The following is a 16,478-nucleotide window of genomic DNA, read 5'->3' as shown; positions in this document are numbered from 1 at the left end:
AACAAAACGGTACATCGCGAGAAAGGGAAAATAGGAGTAAATCATGTGTCTGCCTTTGCTGCTTCATTATTAAGTGAGATGTTAAAAGCACAGCAGAGGGGGTGAGCGTTAGCACCTAGGGTGACCCATCACAGGGATTTTACTGAGCACAGCGCCCGCCCAGCAGTGTCCCCGTGGGCCAATGTCCTGTCCTGCCAGCGGCTAAAGCCAGCCAGGTCATAGCGAGCCCTGGGGAGCCCTGGAGCCCCAGGAGGGGTTCTTGCTTTCCCTTCCTTTGGGCTCAGCCCGTACCCTCCTGCTTCAGTCTGCAGTTCGCCTTTCCGCATTTCTGGGGCCAGGTGACAACCTCTGGGCTATTACTTGTCCTGCAAGCACCTACGCACATGGGTGGCATCGCAAGCTCTGAAGTCGGGTGCGGCGGAGAGGGCTGTAAGCTGTCCCCGGGGCTCTGGCAGCTGTCGGCGAGACCCGGGGCCCCGGTACGGCCGCGATGCACGTGGCTGTGGGGCTCTGGCCCCACGGCGATGTCCTGCCTGTCTGGTGATGCTGGCCTCAGGTGCTAGGACCTGAATTACCACCGAGCGGGCTGCGAGTCCTCTGCTTTGCCTTCTGGGAGGCTGAATTACAACAGAGCTTGCTTGAGGGCTTTCCTGGGGCCTGTGCAAACCCAAGGGCCCTCATGTGACAGAGAGCGATTTGTCTTGAGAAGAGGAATTTCCCACTGGGGAATTAGTGGAAAGGACACAGATAAAAAGAGCAAGCGAAACCAAGAGTGCTCTGGACAGCCTCAGAAAGCTTCAGAGCAGTCCCTGGCTCGGTGGGTGTAGAGGCGCAGGACCTCGGGTCCCTTTGCCACCGCAGAATGTCTCCTCAAAGAGCCATCTTAAATGCCCAAAGTGGGAGATTTCTGCTTTTTCCTCTGACTCTGAACAGAGCCCGTCCCCTGACTCATCCTTCCTGCTAAAGCCCATGAACTCGCAGCCTTGCTAAAGCACCAGCAAATTCATCAGCTGCAGGGTAGGTCCAGCAGCGCCGCCAAGCTGTCCTCCGGTGCCTGGCGGCAGGACCTCGGGCACGGCACGGTGGCATGCCTGGCTCTTGTGGCACCCAGGGACACGCAGGCTTTGGCTCCGCTCAGCCGGGCATGGGGAATACGGGCACGGGGTGGTGGTGCCGGGCGCCCGGCAGCAGGGAGAGGCTCTCCCTCGCTGACGGCCATTCCTCTGCTGAGGGCCAGCCATAGGGACGGGCAGGGGAGGACGGCTCCAGCAGCAGATCCCCTCCCTGGCTTCGCCCCGGCTTGGCTTTATTCTCCCCTCTTTGGGAGGTCAGCTGATGTCCTGTTACTCTGCTATCAGCTTGTGAGTTAGATCTGGCATCCACTGAATTTAGGACTCTTGAGATGAAGCACAGCCCATCCCACACAAAGCCACAGCTCGTGTTTCATGTAAAGCAATGAAAATCAAAAGCAATGGGACCAAAAACGTGGAAAGAGGAAGCCTTGTGGAAAAGGCACTGCGGGGCTGATCCTGTGGGTGAGGCGGTTCAGAGGCTTGGGAGAAATGGTTAGCAATTTAGAGGAAAATGAAACAGGCTGAGGAGAAATGACAGTTCTGCTGAACACTCAGATCATGAGTGGCACAGCCACCCCACGGTGCTCATGCTGGCACCTGAGCTGCTGCACGGGTACCGGCGCTGCCAGGTGCCACAGGAGGAGCTGGTGCCGGGACAGCATGGTGACGCCCCTGCACGCTGCCCGCCCTGCGGCTCGCGGTGCCCGGGTTCCCCGTCTTGTCAGTGCTTTCCCCTCATCCTCCATGAAATGCCACTTGGCATCCTTGAGGCTGCAGAATTCATGTCTCCATGCTACCTTTGCTGCCACCAGCTCTGCTGCGAGGGGCCCCGGGACGGGAGCTGCTGTCTCGCAGGGAAAGGAGGGCAGAGCTGTCTTCCCAGCCCGAGGCAGGCAGGCACAGCAGCCCCGTCCCGCGGCCATGCGCTCTGCTGAGGCACCCCCCAGCCCCTGCAGCCCCGGCACAGGCAGGCGACCTGGCGATAACCACAGACGAGCTTTGCATCAGGCGCTGCTGACCACCTGAAGCACCATGTTAAAACCAAAGCGTCACAGAAAAGAGCAGCCCCACGTTTTCAGTGTCAGCAGGAGAGGTTTTGAGTTCACAGGTCAAACCAGCCCTTGAGAACGCTGCCGAGTTTCCTTTTCATCTTCAAAATAATTGACTAATCTTTGAATAGGAATAGCCGTGTTTTTAATAACCTGGAAATCACCTGAGTCAGAACCGCACAGCAGGTCTTTCCCCAGAGCCTCTGCAGCTCCTCTCGGGGGCAGCGAGGGCTGGGAGCTTCAGCCGCCCCAGCCCCGGCCCCGCACCCGGCTTCTGCCGGGACCCTCCTGCCAGCCGCTAGCCCCGGGCACCCGCTCGGCGAAGGGGCTGCCCCTGTCCGCGGGGCAGGCGGCAAGGCAAAGCACGTCCTCGGCTCCGTCCTCCCACCTGCCTGGCTGCTGCTACTTCGCACGGCGCCCACATCCTGGAGCTGCCGCTCTGCGGCCGGGCCTGAGGTTGCCGCAGCCTCGGCAGCGCCGACAGCTTCGGCACGGGCGAGGCTGGAGCGGGGCTGGGATTCCCAGCGGCCCCCGAGCCCCGCGGGTGATGCGGCCCACCCAGAAATATCCCCCCGTGGGCCACTGTGTCGGCCGCGCAGAGAAACCTAGCCCGCAGCAGACCTGGCGGAGCCGGTCCCTGCTTTTCCCTGCCCTCCACCGCTGCAGACGTCGGGGAGTACAGCCCCGGAGGTGCAGGCTCGGGCAGCGACGCTGCACCGTGCGGCGCAGGGCTCGGGCTGGGGCCGGAGGGCTGGTTCTGCGTGGGCACAGCCCTGCCACAGGACAAAGCGCCTTGCCTGGAAGGGCAGGGTTACCCTCTTTCCTTCCCAGTTCCCTCCTGCCTGGAGGTCGGAGAGAGCGGAGGAGCCGCCGGGCTCTCCCGGGCTGGCAGTGCCGGCTCCGGCTGCGCGTGCTATTAGCACCTGGGTTTGCTAGCTGGGAGGGCAGGAGGGTGCAGCAGGGCTCATAGGAGCTGTTACCAGCAAGAAAGCGCGAGGATTTCGCCGGGGAGGTGTTTCACACGCGTGACATTTAACATCAGGTTGCCGGGGTCAAGCCCAGACACAGCGTTCTCTGTAACTTGCTTTCCGTAGGTGGCTTTGTAGAAAAAGCAGCAAACAATCATTCCTGGAGCTGCCACCTGGAGCTACTTTCTGAGAATCCCTTTTCAGAAGAGGATGTGGCAGTTCGTGCAGGCACACAGGCAAGGCCAGCTCACGCTGTCCGGGGACGCAGCTCGCTGCTCGGCCAGCCCCTGCCTCCCTCCACCCCTGCACCCCAGCGGGGCAGAGCCCTCACAGGCATGGGGTAGCTGCAAAAAGCAAACAAAATGCTGCTAGTCCTGCACGTGAAAACTGAAGAGGAGTGTGCCGCAGAGCGAGGGCTGGCTCAGAAGCCACCCTGGAAGCAGGGGATCCCCAGAGCTGGTGGCCTGGCTTGTGGCCACCACCAAGAAAGTGTTTGCCCTGTGTGCTGAAGCACACGTGCTAGACCTGCCGGGGCGGCGAGGCCCTGGGTGGGCTCAGTGGAGAGAAGCAGGCAAAGGGCTTGACAGTGACCTTGCCAGAAGAAAACAGGAGTAAACACCAAGATCAGGATGGACTCAGGGGTCGGTCTTCTCCCCCGAGCTCCCTGATCCCCCTCTCTGGCCGCCCGGGTTTGGCCCCAGGCTGTGCACGGGAGAAGGGCAGGAATTGACCCCTCTGGGAAGGGACGGGATGGGGAGCCCCGGGGCAGGGTGGAGGGGACAGCGGGATCTATCCCGGGCTTTTCAGCCTTGAAATCAAGGGGGCTTTGAAGCAGGTTTCCTTCAAGCTTGGATGGCCCTGCTTGTCTCCTGCCCTTCCGATGAGCAGGTGTGGGTGGGGAGCTGGATGAATAAGGGACTTATGCTATGAATAATGCCGGGAGAAATGTGCCTGGAAAATAGTGTCGGGATGGGGCTCACGGGAGGCACCACGCCGCTGGACAGAGCCTCCCGGGACTGGGCTGTCGGAGAGGTTGCTCTCCTCCCTGCTGAGCCACGCACTGCCCTCGCGCCGCCCAGTGCCAGCCCTTGCAGGCAGGCAGGAGGGGGGCCATTTCTTGCAATGAGCTCTTATCCCAGAGGCTGCTCATCCACACGCTGCCCGAAGCTGGGAGCAGCCTGGGTTACATGAAGCACCGGCTGCATCTCTGGGAAACCATCCCGCCTCTCTGCCGCGCAGTGCAGAGCAGAGACCGCGGTGCAGCCCTGGCCGGCGAGGAGTGCAGGCACGGGATCCCCAGCAGCCTCGCTCATCTGCCCTGCAGCCGCTCCTCCAGCACCCAGGGGCTGCGGCGAGCGGGGCACTTGGCACCGAGGGTCATGGGTCCGGGGTGTGGACATCAAAAAGCACACAATGGAGCTGGGCCTTTTTCCTTTTAATCTGGATATTTTTACCTGTTTCTCCCAAATGTGAGTTCTGGGTTAAGCAAAGCATCCCCTAGCTCACTCCCACAGGGGAAGCGGGAGACCGCTGCTTTCTCCTTGCACAGTGCGAAAGCATCGCTCCATTAGCAAAGGAGTGAAAAAGCCTCTAGAGAACCGCCGGTACCTGGGATGCCGCTCTCCCCCAGGGCTAGACCTCACCTGCTCCCAGACTCCCAGACCTTTGGCAGCAGCCGAGGCTCCTGCTGCCCCTGCCCAGCGTTCCTCAGCGCCTGGCTGGGGTGACCGGCAGCAGAGGCAGGTATTTTGCATGCTGTGCCTGGAGCAGTTGGGAAACAGGCAGCGGTGGAGCCGGGCGGCAGGTTGGACTGGTTTCCCTCCGCACCCGGCGCTGGCACTGACGTACGAGCCCGCTCGCCAAACAGATTCTGCCCCGTCCCCGCGGACCTGACTTCGCTCTGCACCGCGCTGCGCAGCGAAGGATGGCTGTGCCGGAGCTGTGATCCCAGCCCAGCCCTGCAGCGGCCGATGGACGGGAAAACCTCTCCGGTAAGGCGCGGGCAGCTCCCCCAGCTCTGAGCCGGCTAGGAGGACCGGGGGTTGCCCTGTGGCCGTACGCACCGGCTTTCCTCGGGGTTTGGTGGAGGGCCCAGTTTCTCCCTCCTGCTCTCTGGGGCGTTGCCTTCGCAGTAGCCTGTTGCTGCCGGCGGGGAGAAGGACCCGGGGTGAGCTGCCTGTGGGGCTGCTGCCTCCGGCACCCCCTCGGCACACGGAGGGAGGAGGACTGCCGCCAGCATCCCCGGTGTCAGCCCCGTGCCGGCAGAGGAGGCGTCGGGGCCCCCTGGCACCGCTGCTTTTCCACACGGGAGCGGATTCGTGAACCGGGGGGACCGGCTGGTGGGGTGGGCTGGTGCTGCCGGTGGGAGCCGGTGCCGCTTGGCACCCACGGGAGCTGCGCGTTCCTGAGCCCTCTGGCACCTCCCGCCAGCACGTCGGTAGCCGCAGCAGCACGCTGGTGGCCTTGGCCCCCGCTGCTCTCCCTCACCCACTCTCCTGGCAGTTTTCCCTGCGCTCTTTTTGGGCTGGGTTGACCGGCGCCTGCTCGGTCTCGGCCGTGGGGCCTCGCCGAGCATCCTGTCATGAGGAAAACATCCATCCCCAGCTGGGCACTGGGCTCAGCCCGCCCGGGCGAGGCAGCGGGTAATTACCGCGCCGAGCGCTGCTGGCTGTGCCAGCGACGTCCGGAACGTGCAAAGCCGGTGGTGACGGGGTGGATGGGGCTCAAGGGGAGGCAGGGCCAGCTGTAAAAACCACTCTCTTCCTGCCCCTTGGCGTGCAGAGGCAGCCGGGAGCAGGGCAGAGTGGGCTCGTGCCACATCCTGGCTGGGGCCTGAGGCAGGGGCAGCCTGCCCCCAGCACTGCTTTGCCGTGTGATCCCGGCCCTGGGTGGCCCCGAAAGCAGGCAGCAGCACCACGTCTTGGTGAGAGCAGGGCAGGAGTTGGGATGCCCACGTATGGAGACAATTGCCCAATATTGGGCATCCCCACCGGGCCACCTTGGCTTTGTGGCTTGGATTAAATGGGGCAATTAGGAGTCCCAGGTGCCACCCTCGGCTCCGCGACTGCAGGAGAGTCGCTTCATCTTTCCGTGCCTCGGTTTGCCCGTCCGTGGAATGGGGTGAACAGCAATTACTCACCCCCCTGGAACATTTTCTGATCTCTGCCTGAAGGGCTGCTCACATTGGCATAGGGCAACCTGTCCCTGGCCGGATCGGGCTGACACAATTGACACGGCTTGTGATCTGTGCTTGCAAAATGGCCCTTGCGCGCTTTGGGATTTCACTTCCCCGTGCGTTGCCCCTTTACGGCATCCGGGTCTCGGCAGCATCCTCCCGCAGCTCCTGCCCGGTCTGTCCCCGGGATTGGGGGTCTGCCCCCTCCCAGGGAGGCACCGCCGAGGCACCGCTCAGCTGCAGCGCTGGAGCAGGACGGGTGTCACCAGGAGGGAACGAGGGCTTTCACAGGCTGGGGAGGGTTTTGTCCCAGGTGAGCGCGAGGACAATGTCGCTGTTGTGTGCTTGCCGAGCTAATCTGCCGTGGACAATCAGCACTCCACAACCCGGTGAAGAAGCCGGTTCCCTGCCCCGAACAATGGGCTGTGAGCAGCAGAAAGCGATGGTGAGGGGCGGGCTGCCGAGCTCAGCTGGGAAAGATGATCACCTATTTAGGCAGCCCCTTCCAGCTTATTTAAGCCAGGCTGCCTCCCTCCCCTCTTGATGCTCCAAATTTTGGGTACCTGCCATGCCCTTCTGCTCCTCCGAGACACGGCTGGGCCCTGGGTCTGGTTGCAACACCCCAGGTGTTGCCTGCCTTCCGCTCTGCCTCCCACTCCGAAACTGTGGGTGACTGCTGGCTGGTTTTCCTGCCTTCCCTCCCCATCACGCGTGGATCCTGAGCCTCGAACCCAGCCCGGACTGCCTTTTGCCTGGTGATTACCCTCTGCTGGCATGGATTTGGCAGCCTTCCCTCTGCGGCAGGGAGTCAAGCTGGAGGTCGGTGCCCGTGGCAGCTCACGGTGCAAGGGGACGGGCTTCTCCAGCGCTGCTGTCTGTGGCTTAGGTGCTTTTCCCAGCTCTGCTCAAAGACTTGGAGCAGAGCAAAGAAGGAGCGAGGTGGTGTTTACACTCGTGACAGGTTTAGCAAAGGGCTTGCGTTGCAGACAGGCGCTGTCTGCTTGTCCCCGCAGGCAGCCTGGGCCAGGCACAAGGTGAGCAGAGCTGGCTGGGAGTGCCCCACGTGTCCCCAGCGTCCCCAGCATCCCTCCTCCCCGGTTGTCTGAAAGTCAGCCCTGCCACGGAAAGGAGCTGGTTGTGCTCCCCCTCCCCACGCCTGACTTTCGGATGCCAGCCTGCAGCAGCGCTTAATGCTCTTGTGGCTGATGGAACATTTGCAGAGAGGACGTCAGAAAAAGGGCTCAAACCGCAGCCGCGTGTGTGAGATAGGCATGGCTCCGGGTCTGACTTTTACTCAAAAGCCAGCAAAGGATGAGTAAAGGTTTTGTGGGCAGAAGTCGCAGCTCAGTCACCGGGGTAATGCACGCTCCTTAACAGCAATATCTTTGTAAAGCCACTGCTGTTTGTTCTCTGCTCTGGTGGCTGTACAACAGCAACCAGTTATGCTGGTTACTGGGAGCCTGTGGTAAAAGTTTTGTTAGCTTCTGTGATAGACCTAAAAAAAAAATACTTGGACTTTAGACTTTTAAGGAAATAAGTAGCGAATAGTTCACCCGAGTGTAAGAAAGGGCACGTGTTTCCTGCCAAGGAATAATAAAAACAATTTAACCTATGGTGTACTTGCTTGTTAATTTGAAATGTTTGCACACTGGGGATGGAAATGCTTTAGCATCCAGCATCACTGGCATACTGGTGAAGCTGGGCTGTGTTTTCTAGTACGATGGAGGGGTTTGTCCTCAACAGCATTGTAATTCTGCTGATCTGATAACCAAAGGGTTACGCTTGCTGCAGGATGAGGCTTGTGAAATATCAGACTTGTGGAGATAGCATACAAATGCCAACGTAAATGATACTGTCTGGGTATTTACAAAAACCTCATTTACACGTAAAGAGGAGAAATTCTTTCCCTATGAAGGGTTCCTGGCATCCCAGCATTGCTTTGTTTCTGCAGAGTTTCAGTGGAAGTTTCAGTGGTGCAGGACCTGCTGCAGCTCTGGCTATCTTGCTGATCGTGTACGCTTTCCAAGAACGGGCACTAAGGGTACCCAGGGATGTTTCACGGTGCGGGCGCGCAATACTTGCTGCAAGAACTTGAATCCCATTGGCGTGACTGCTCAGACTCCTTAGGGAAGGACACTGCCGGGGCACTCTCCAGCCCTCCCAGCTGCTGTGAGAGCCCAGCCCTGCAGAGCACCCCGAGGGGCTCTCCTGGGCTCCCCGGCACCTTTGGGAGAGCCCGTGAGCAGGGAAGCCTGCAGCACGGCCATCCTGGGCTTGCCAACACGGCTGCTGTGAAATTCAGGCGTAGGGAAACCTGGCCTTCAGCTGCAGGCTGAGCAAATTCAGCCGTGTTACCGCTTTCTGGCGGGGAAGGGTGAGAAGGGGTGGGTGATGCTGTGAAACAGAAACTGCCTCTGCTCCTCCCCGTGCGCGCAGGAGGCTGGGGAGCTGCTCGACATGAGTGGGGAGGTGGCTCTCAATGGCCGGGAGACGTTAGCGGTGCCTGTGCCAAGGGCCCCGCGGGCGGCAGGAGGAGGTCTGTGCCGGCGGCGGGGCCCAGAACCTGTGCTGGGGGGTGGCCCTGCGCACCCCGCTGCTGGCCAGGGCGGGTGGCCGGGCAGCTTCCCCGGGAGCCCGGGGTGCTGGGCCTGCTGGCTCTGCGGCTGATGCGCCTGGGCTGTGAGCAGTTACTAAGGCACAGTTTGAGAGGTGGTGTGTGTGTCCCCCCACCGCGATGTTCAGTTGGGGGCTGAGGCAGACCCTGTGCGGGGAGCAGCACGCGTGGCCACGCCGGAGCGCGTGACTCACGGGATAATGCCCGGGAAGTTACACCACCACATTGCAAGAAAGGGCACAGCCGTATTTACAAAGCATGAGCCTGAGCAGGCTCCCGATGTGCTCATTAGGGCCCTTCATTCCCAGCAGGAAGCACGAGGGTAGAGAAAATCCAGCTGGAAGGGGGCGGCTCAGCAGCGGCGTCTCCTGCCGCTGCTCCTGCTCTGCCCAAGGCCCTCGTCCTCTCTTGCCCATTCCAGAGCCGTGCGCCGGCCCGGGTGCTGCTTGCTGGCTTGGCAGGGAAAGGGATGCGTTCTGGTTCTGGGGAAACGTGATCCCTAGCAGCCGCAGGGCCAAAAATCCGAGACAGGCTTCCAGAGGGACGTGTTTGAGCCCACCTCCTGGCCGGTAAGCGGTCCCCCGGGAGGTGGGCTGGGGTGGGGGTGCCAAGCTGGCTGCACTCTGCTGCCAAAGGATGGTGGCTCCGCTTCTCCCTTGGGTGCCCCTTCTGTGGGACAGCAGCGACATTCTCTGTAGGGACGGCTGTAGGCCAAATTTGGCTGGCTTCCCTTGAACAGCCGGGTGCAAACGTGGTGGGTTGTGGCTGCGTGGCGCTGGGAGCAGTGCCGGGAGACAGCGGGCAGGAGGAGTGAGGCAGCGTGGTGAGCACCTGCCGAGAAGGAAGCCCAGGCCAGGCTGTCCGCGCCGTGTGCTGGCTGGCGATGCCCTTGCAGTTTCTGTAAGGCACGCAGCCGTTTCTTATTGCCAAAGATGTATCTGCGATTTTACAAACGGCAGAGGAAACGGCATTTACTGTGGGCTTTGTACACAGGTCCTCTCTGAGGGAAAGTGAGAGGCTCTCGCTTCTGTAGCTGATCGAAGCTGATGGAGCACTTGGAAGAGCGTATCTTGAGGAAAGGAAACAAATACGTATTCTTTTGCAAATTCATGGATTAGGAGTGACACAACTGCAGAACAACATTCCAGGGTGCAGGATGTTTCAGGGCTTGGAAAACACTGATTATTAAGTATTACTAAATAACAGCTGGAAATTGCACTGTATTTTTCAAATGGCTAATTAAGGATAGATGCATAAATTGGGGCACTAGCCCCGTGGAACTGGGCCACAGCGTGACTGACCCGATGCCAAATACCTGGCTGACTGCTCTGATCGAAGCGATCAGTTTGGGAAATTTGGCCAGCAGCCACCTAAAGGGGAAAAGCTCTGCGACGAAGGCGTTTTTAGCCGTCCCGCATGGGGTACGGCTCAGGCTTTGCGGTAGAGAAAGAGGCACCGCAGCAGTAACTCTCCACGTGGTTCATGGTACTGTGGAGGAATAGCCACCAGCGGCAACGGCTGGCCGTGCCGGCGAGCTCAGCGCCGTGCTGGGGAGCTCGGCTCCGCGGCCGCCTGGGCGGCGGGGTGGCAGCTGCGGGGACTCTCCGGTGGGCAACGCTCACTGCCAGTAACGGTCTCCTCTGCTCGCAGGCCACGGCGTCGCCCAGCAGTGTCCCTCCCAGCCTCCATGCCTCCGCAGTCAGCAACATCTTCAGTGCCCGACCTCCGCAGCCTCGAGAAAGCGTCCTTGGCATTAGCTTCAAGCCCTACAGCCCGGACTCCAGCCCAGCCCCGGCCCCCTGCACGACCTGTGAGAGCACACGTAAGAGGATGGTGCCGAGGGTGGTCTCTGGCCACCCTGGCCCCGGTCCCACCTAGGGTGGGGAGGGATGGAGGGAGGTGGGGAATTGGGTGCCTGCGCCCGCTGCTGGCACAAGCCTCAGCCACAGGCTGGTGTTTCCCTGGGGGTGTGAGGGGTGCCGGGGGCAAGGGAGAGGACAGGGACCATGGCGGGATGGGGGGACGCCACGGGGCAGTGCAGGGTGTGCACGGCCCTGCTCTCCCACATCTTGTGGGTCCTCTGGGGAGCCGGGGAGCTCCTGGCACATGCCGGCGGGCAGCGGGGTCCGGGCACCCTGGGGAGGCAGCCGCTCCCCCTGACCCTGCCTCCGCCTTGCTGCCAGGATCCTCCATGTTCAGAGCTCCCTGCATGAGCCAGCGACGGCTTGCGCTCATCTTCTGCATCTCCATCCTCATCGTGCTGCTCATCACCCTCATCCTGCTGTGTGAGTGGGGTCCCAGCCCGGGGTGGCTCGGGGCTCCCTGGGGGGGGAGACCTCAGAGGGGCTGGGGGTCAGCAGAGGCTGGGGAGACCTATGCTGGGAAGTGCTAGAGGGAAAAGCCCGGGGCTCGGAGGGAGCGGGCAGAGATGTGCTCTTCCCATTTCCTGAGTGTTCCTGACATCTGGTGGACAGGCAGGAGCAGGATTGCCAGGGAAAGGAGATGTGCCGCTTGGGCTGCCTGCGGTATCTGGGGGGGCGGGGGGGCTGCACCGCGCTTCCCTTCTCCTGGGCTTGCTTCGGCGGGTGGCGGGGCACCCCCAGCAGCACCCACGCTCGCCCTCCCTGAGGCGCGGGGTTAGCGGGCAGGACCCGTCAAACAACGTGCAGTCCGTAGGCGGAACAGGCACCAGACACCAGGGGAATCGCTTTAATCCTCATAACATCTAGCTGCTGGTTCTCCAGCTGCTGTAGCTGGTGGGCTTGAAGGATTCGGCAAGCGCAATGCATCTTTCTGCAGGAGCAAGCTAGAAGGGGGTTAAGTGAGAGAGACTTGCAGCAGCTGAGCTGGCACGGGGCGATGCTCAGGGCTGGCCAGCCCTCCTTCAGCCCTGCGGCTGCTCAAACGGCAGCCCTGCACCCAAGCTCGCGCCTGGTGTTTGGGAGTGCCCCTGTGCGTGGCAGACCTCCTCCGGACTCCCGTCCGGGTGGGTTACAGCACCCTTGCCCACAGCGAGCCCGTGGCAGCAGCCCCGGCCTCACCACGGAGTTTGCTTGCTTCCAGTTATGTTCTGGCGGTCGCAGACCGGCATCGTGTACAAGGAGCCTGCCGAGAACTGCAAGGACAGCCCCGTGCGCTGCGACGGCATCGTCGACTGCTCCCAGAGGAGTGACGAGCTGGGCTGTGGTGAGGCACCAGGAGCCAGGGACGGTGGGAACGAGGGGAGCCCCTGGGGTGCTGGGTACCACTGACCCGCCTGCTCCATCCCTGCAGTGCGCTTCATGTCCGACGAGTCCTTGCTCCACATCTACTCCAGCGCTGAGGGCCAGTGGCTGCCGGTGTGCAGCAGCGCCTGGGACGACTCCTTCTCCAGAAAGACCTGCCAGCAGCTGGGATTTCAGAAGTAATTCCCCGAGGACGGGTCATCCTGCTCGGGCGCTGGGGCCCTGCCAGCCCCCTGGGCATTGCTCTGGCCCTCCTGCCCTGGCCGGGTGCACGGTCCGCTGTGCTCTTTCCCCCAGCATTGTGCTTTTCCGCTGGAAGGCTGTGTGTCCAGTGCCGCTCTGGGCGTTTCAGTTGTCCCCCCCAGGTTTAGTGTGCAGAGCCTCTTTGAGAAGGCAGGGACCAGGCGGTCAGCGCCTAGCCAGGGGAGACCCTCACTGCCTCTCTCCTCTCCCCTCCCAGCGCGTCGCAGACCGAATACATTCCCCTGCACGTCTCCGGCAAGAGCCTCGCCGTGACCAGCGAGCGAGAGACCATCCAGCAGAGCCTCAACAGGTACCAGGCAGCGTCGCATCCTGGCCCTGCCCCGGTGCCGCAGGGCCGGGGCTGAGGCTCCATCTCCCTCTTCTCTCCTGCAGCACACAGTGTCTGACGGGAAAGTACGTCTCCCTCCGATGCACAAGTAAGGGGGCTGGCTGGCAGGGCGCGTGGCCGAGGGCGGGCAAGGCCAAGCACATCCTTGGGAGCGCTTTCCTCCCTTCTTTGCGCAGCGTTGGCAAACAGGGTGTTTTCCGGCAAACTTTCTGGGTAATAGAAAACGACGAAGATCGCATCCCCATGGCCTCCACCGGCCCCTACGAATGTACCGAGCACCGCCGGTGCCTGCGGGTGGTGGGGATGTTGTGCGCGTCCCCCTCCAGGCTTTGCCTTCTCTCTGAGCCCTTCTCTCAGCCCTGCTCTCCCCTCCAGCCTGTGGGCAGAGGATTTCTGGCCGGATCATCGGAGGAAAGGAAACCTCCGTGAGCAAATGGCCCTGGCAAGTCAGTGTGCAGTACGGGCCAATCCACATCTGTGGCGGCACCATCATCGACGCGCAGTGGGTCCTCACCGCAGCCCACTGCTTCTTCATGTGAGTGCTGCCGCAGGCAGCTGCCCACAGTGCCGCTGTCCAGCCCGGGGGCACCGGCTGCAGCCGGCAGCCCTCGCGCCGGCACTCAGCCCAGCCCCGCGCCCTGCGTCTCACTCCTTGCTGCCCCCACCTCTCCCTGCCCAGGAACAGCATGAAGATCCTCGATGACTGGAAGGTGTACGGCGGAGTCTCGGACCTGAAGCAGCACGCAGAGGGCATCCCCGTCTCCCAGGTCATCATCAACTCCAACTACAGCGACGATCACGACGACTACGACATCGCCCTCATGAAGCTCTCCAGGCCGCTGACGCTCTCAGGTGAGGCCTCTCAGCTTGCCATGCCGCAGAGCTGGGCTTGCCTGGGGCTGGTGTTCGGGGGGACAGAGAGGGTCTGGGGATGGGCAGGAGCAAGAGGCAGCTTGGGTCCCCTCTGCGCCGTCCCCTGGGCTGCTGCCGGCTGGAGCATCCCGCTCGGTTGCAGCCACACTGCTTTCCCCTGCCTGTCCCGCAGTCGGGACCTGGCCCATCCTCCCCTGGCAGGGCCCGGCACACGCACAGCCGTGGGCTCGGCTGTGCAGCCGGCATCGTGCCGCTTGCCGTGCCCCATGCGGGCAGTGCGGCGGGGGGCCGGCAGGGACCCCGCCTGGGTGGGCGCAGAGGGGAGCGTTTCCTGCGCACCACGCTCCTCCCTAGCCGCAGGGCTGGTGACTACAGCGGCTATTTTGCTCCTGGGTGACTCATCCCTCTCTCCTCGCCTGGTTTTCATCATGTCTCCCTCCAGCTCAGGTTCGCCCAGCCTGCCTTCCAATGTACGGCCAGCGATTCCAGACTGGCAGGTCCTGCTTCATCACCGGCTTTGGGAAGACCAGGGAGAATGAAGGTGAGGGAGGACACCGGCTCTCTGCAGGCAGCTCCTGCGTGCCGCAGCCCGACCTGCGAACGCAGCGCGCGAGAGGAGTGAGCGTGGCTCTGCTGCGGTATTCAAGGGCCGTTCCCGCAGGGGTGACTTGCAGTGGTTGCCCTCCCGGCTGTGCAGCTCTGCAGAAATAAGGCCTGCAAGAAATACCAGCTTCCTCCCTCACCGCCGCAGAAACGCCTGGTGCTGCGGAGGGGCCCGGGGACGGCGGGGGGACGAGGCCCACCCTGCCCCACGGCCCCTCCTGCCTTGCAGATAACACGTCCCCGAAGCTGCGGGAGGCCGAGGTGAAGCTGATTGACTACAAGATCTGCAACAGCGACAAGGTGTACGAGGGCTACCTGACCCCACGGATGATGTGTGCCGGGTACCTGCAGGGAGGGAAAGATGCGTGCCAGGTAAGCCATGGGCACATGGTCCCACCAGGCAACGTGGTGCGGGACCGCCAGGGCTGCCCACGTTTTCCGCATGCTGGTGTCCCCTGGCTGGGTATCTCCTGACTCCTCTCCTCACTGCTCTGCCCCTCTGTGCCAGGGTGACAGCGGAGGGCCCCTGGTCTGCGAGGACAACGGCCGCTGGTACGTGGCCGGGGTGACGAGCTGGGGGACAGGATGTGGCCAGAAGAACAAGCCCGGCGTTTACACACGTGTGACAAAGCTCCTCAGCTGGATATACAGCAAAATGGAGGTGAGGTGGCACGGCAGGGCTGTGCCGGGGCAGGGAGACTTAGCAGCTCGCACCGGGTGCAGTGATAGGGGCTGTATCCCCCCAGCCCAGCCCCTGGCACCTCACCCTTGCCCTCTCCCCTCTCTCCCTTGCAGAGCGAGAACGACTAAGACCGGGATGGACACTTGCCTGGGCTGTGCCTCTCCGGCCGGCGCGGGCCCATGCCCTTGGTTGCTGCCAGGGCACGATGCTACCAGCAGATCCCCCCCACCTATCTCTGGACTGTCCGTGCAGCCAGGGACCCGTCGCTGCCCCCAACCTCTGAAAATACGGTGCCTGCAAAGTGACTCTGCCCTCGCCCAGTGCAAGGGAGGTGGCCCGGCGGCGGCTGGGTGAAGCACCCAGCCAGCCCCGGCCCGGCAGCGCGCAGGGGGCAGCAGCCCGTGCCGGCGGCTGGCCGTGCCGGCTGGGAAGCGCCTCCTCGCCCCGTGTCCGTGGTTCTTCTCGTGTAAATAGACGTGTCCGGACGGGGGTGTCGCGAGTGCTTCCTGGCAGGACTGCGGCACGCTCGGCGGGCGAGGGGCTGCTAGCGCTGCCCGTCGAGCCGACGGAGGTTGCGGATGGGAGCGCGGGGAGCAGGAAAGCCGTGGGGTGCCCGTGGCGAGGGAGTGTTCTCCTTTGCGTGCTGCTGCCAGGTCGCAGCTGTGCTGCCGTGGGATGTGGGATGGGGCTCAGCCGGCACGCTGCAGCTGCGTGCCACGCTGCCCCGGCGGGCAGCAGCTGCCCACGCCCGCGGGGCCACGCTCCCTGTTTTCTCCAGGGAGGGCTGAGCGAAGGGAGCCCCGAGGTGCAGTTACACCCTGCTCTGGGAGGAGCAGTAGTTGCTCTTATGTTTGCAGATAGGTTTAGGAAGCGCCTTTTAAATCATGTTCCTCCCCGTGAGAGGAATACCCGTTTGTTTATTTTTCCATGCTGTGGATGTGGTCTGAGCAAGCACTCGCTCCCAGGACTGCGCGCAGGCGGTCTCGCTCCCCCCGCCTGCTCTGATGAGGATCTCGGCAGCGGCGTGGGGCAGGTCTGCTCTCCGGGGGTGGCTGCGGGAGGTGTGACAGAAGCCAGCAGCAGCCAAAGGCCAAGGTGGAGCGTGATGCAGACCAGCCACCACTGCTCTCCAGCGTGAGCCAGCCCCGGATCTCGCAGCTGTTTGTTCAGTGACCATGCTGGATTGCTTCCTCCTCCCTCCGGCTGCTCAGCACACAGGGATCACGTAGCTAGCCTTACCTCCCTGGCCACGCCAGAGCGGGAAAACATTTCCCCCCAAGGAAACAAGTGCCCGCCTCTCCCTGTGCATGCTTTTGAGGCACACGAGGCGCTACGGGAGATCCCCAGGCTGGCAGTGTGAGCGCCCGTCGGGTGAGCAGAGGCTGGGCTGCCCTGTGCCGAGGCTGTGCTCCTCTCCCGAGATGTGTGGTCAGCTGCAGAGGGGTCCTGGGGAGCCTGGCCACCCCGCACTCTTCTCAATAAACGTTTTGGTAGTGCTCCGCGTGGAGACGGCTCTTTTGGACAGGCTGGAAAGGAAGACGGCGAGCCCCAGGGAGTGGGGAGAGCTCTGCCCACCCCTGGGCTCTGCGCTGGGCCCTGGGCATGGCCCTGGCTGGGGACCACGC

The 16,478-nt window shown here is 62.6% G+C and overlaps 1 protein-coding gene across 2 annotated transcripts; it reads left to right on the top strand.

Annotated features, from left to right (window-relative positions):
* The first annotated feature begins 5,060 nt into the window (after positions 1–5,060).
* TMPRSS13 (transmembrane serine protease 13) lies at positions 5,061–15,256 on the top strand. Of its 2 annotated transcripts, none has more exons than XM_050911000.1 (13): positions 5,061–5,081; positions 10,530–10,701; positions 11,063–11,164; positions 11,943–12,065; positions 12,153–12,282; positions 12,564–12,656; positions 12,740–12,783; positions 13,071–13,230; positions 13,375–13,547; positions 14,011–14,109; positions 14,401–14,543; positions 14,680–14,832; positions 14,967–15,256. In XM_050911000.1, the coding sequence occupies exons 1-13, from the start codon at positions 5,061–5,063 to the stop codon at positions 14,979–14,981; spliced, it is 1,428 nt and encodes a 475-aa protein (XP_050766957.1). In that variant the 3' UTR covers positions 14,982–15,256. The 2 variants fall into 2 exon arrangements, with proteins under 2 accessions (XP_050766957.1, XP_050766956.1); XM_050910999.1 differs by lacking the exon at positions 5,061–5,081 and adding an exon at positions 6,919–7,084.
* The last annotated feature ends 1,222 nt before the right edge of the window (positions 15,257–16,478 follow it).

Source organism: Gymnogyps californianus, chromosome 25 (assembly GCF_018139145.2).
Source record: "Gymnogyps californianus isolate 813 chromosome 25, ASM1813914v2, whole genome shotgun sequence".
Lineage (NCBI taxonomy): Eukaryota > Metazoa > Chordata > Aves > Accipitriformes > Cathartidae > Gymnogyps > Gymnogyps californianus.
Note: the sequence above shows the minus strand (reverse complement) of the source record. Positions and strands in the feature narration are given on the sequence as shown.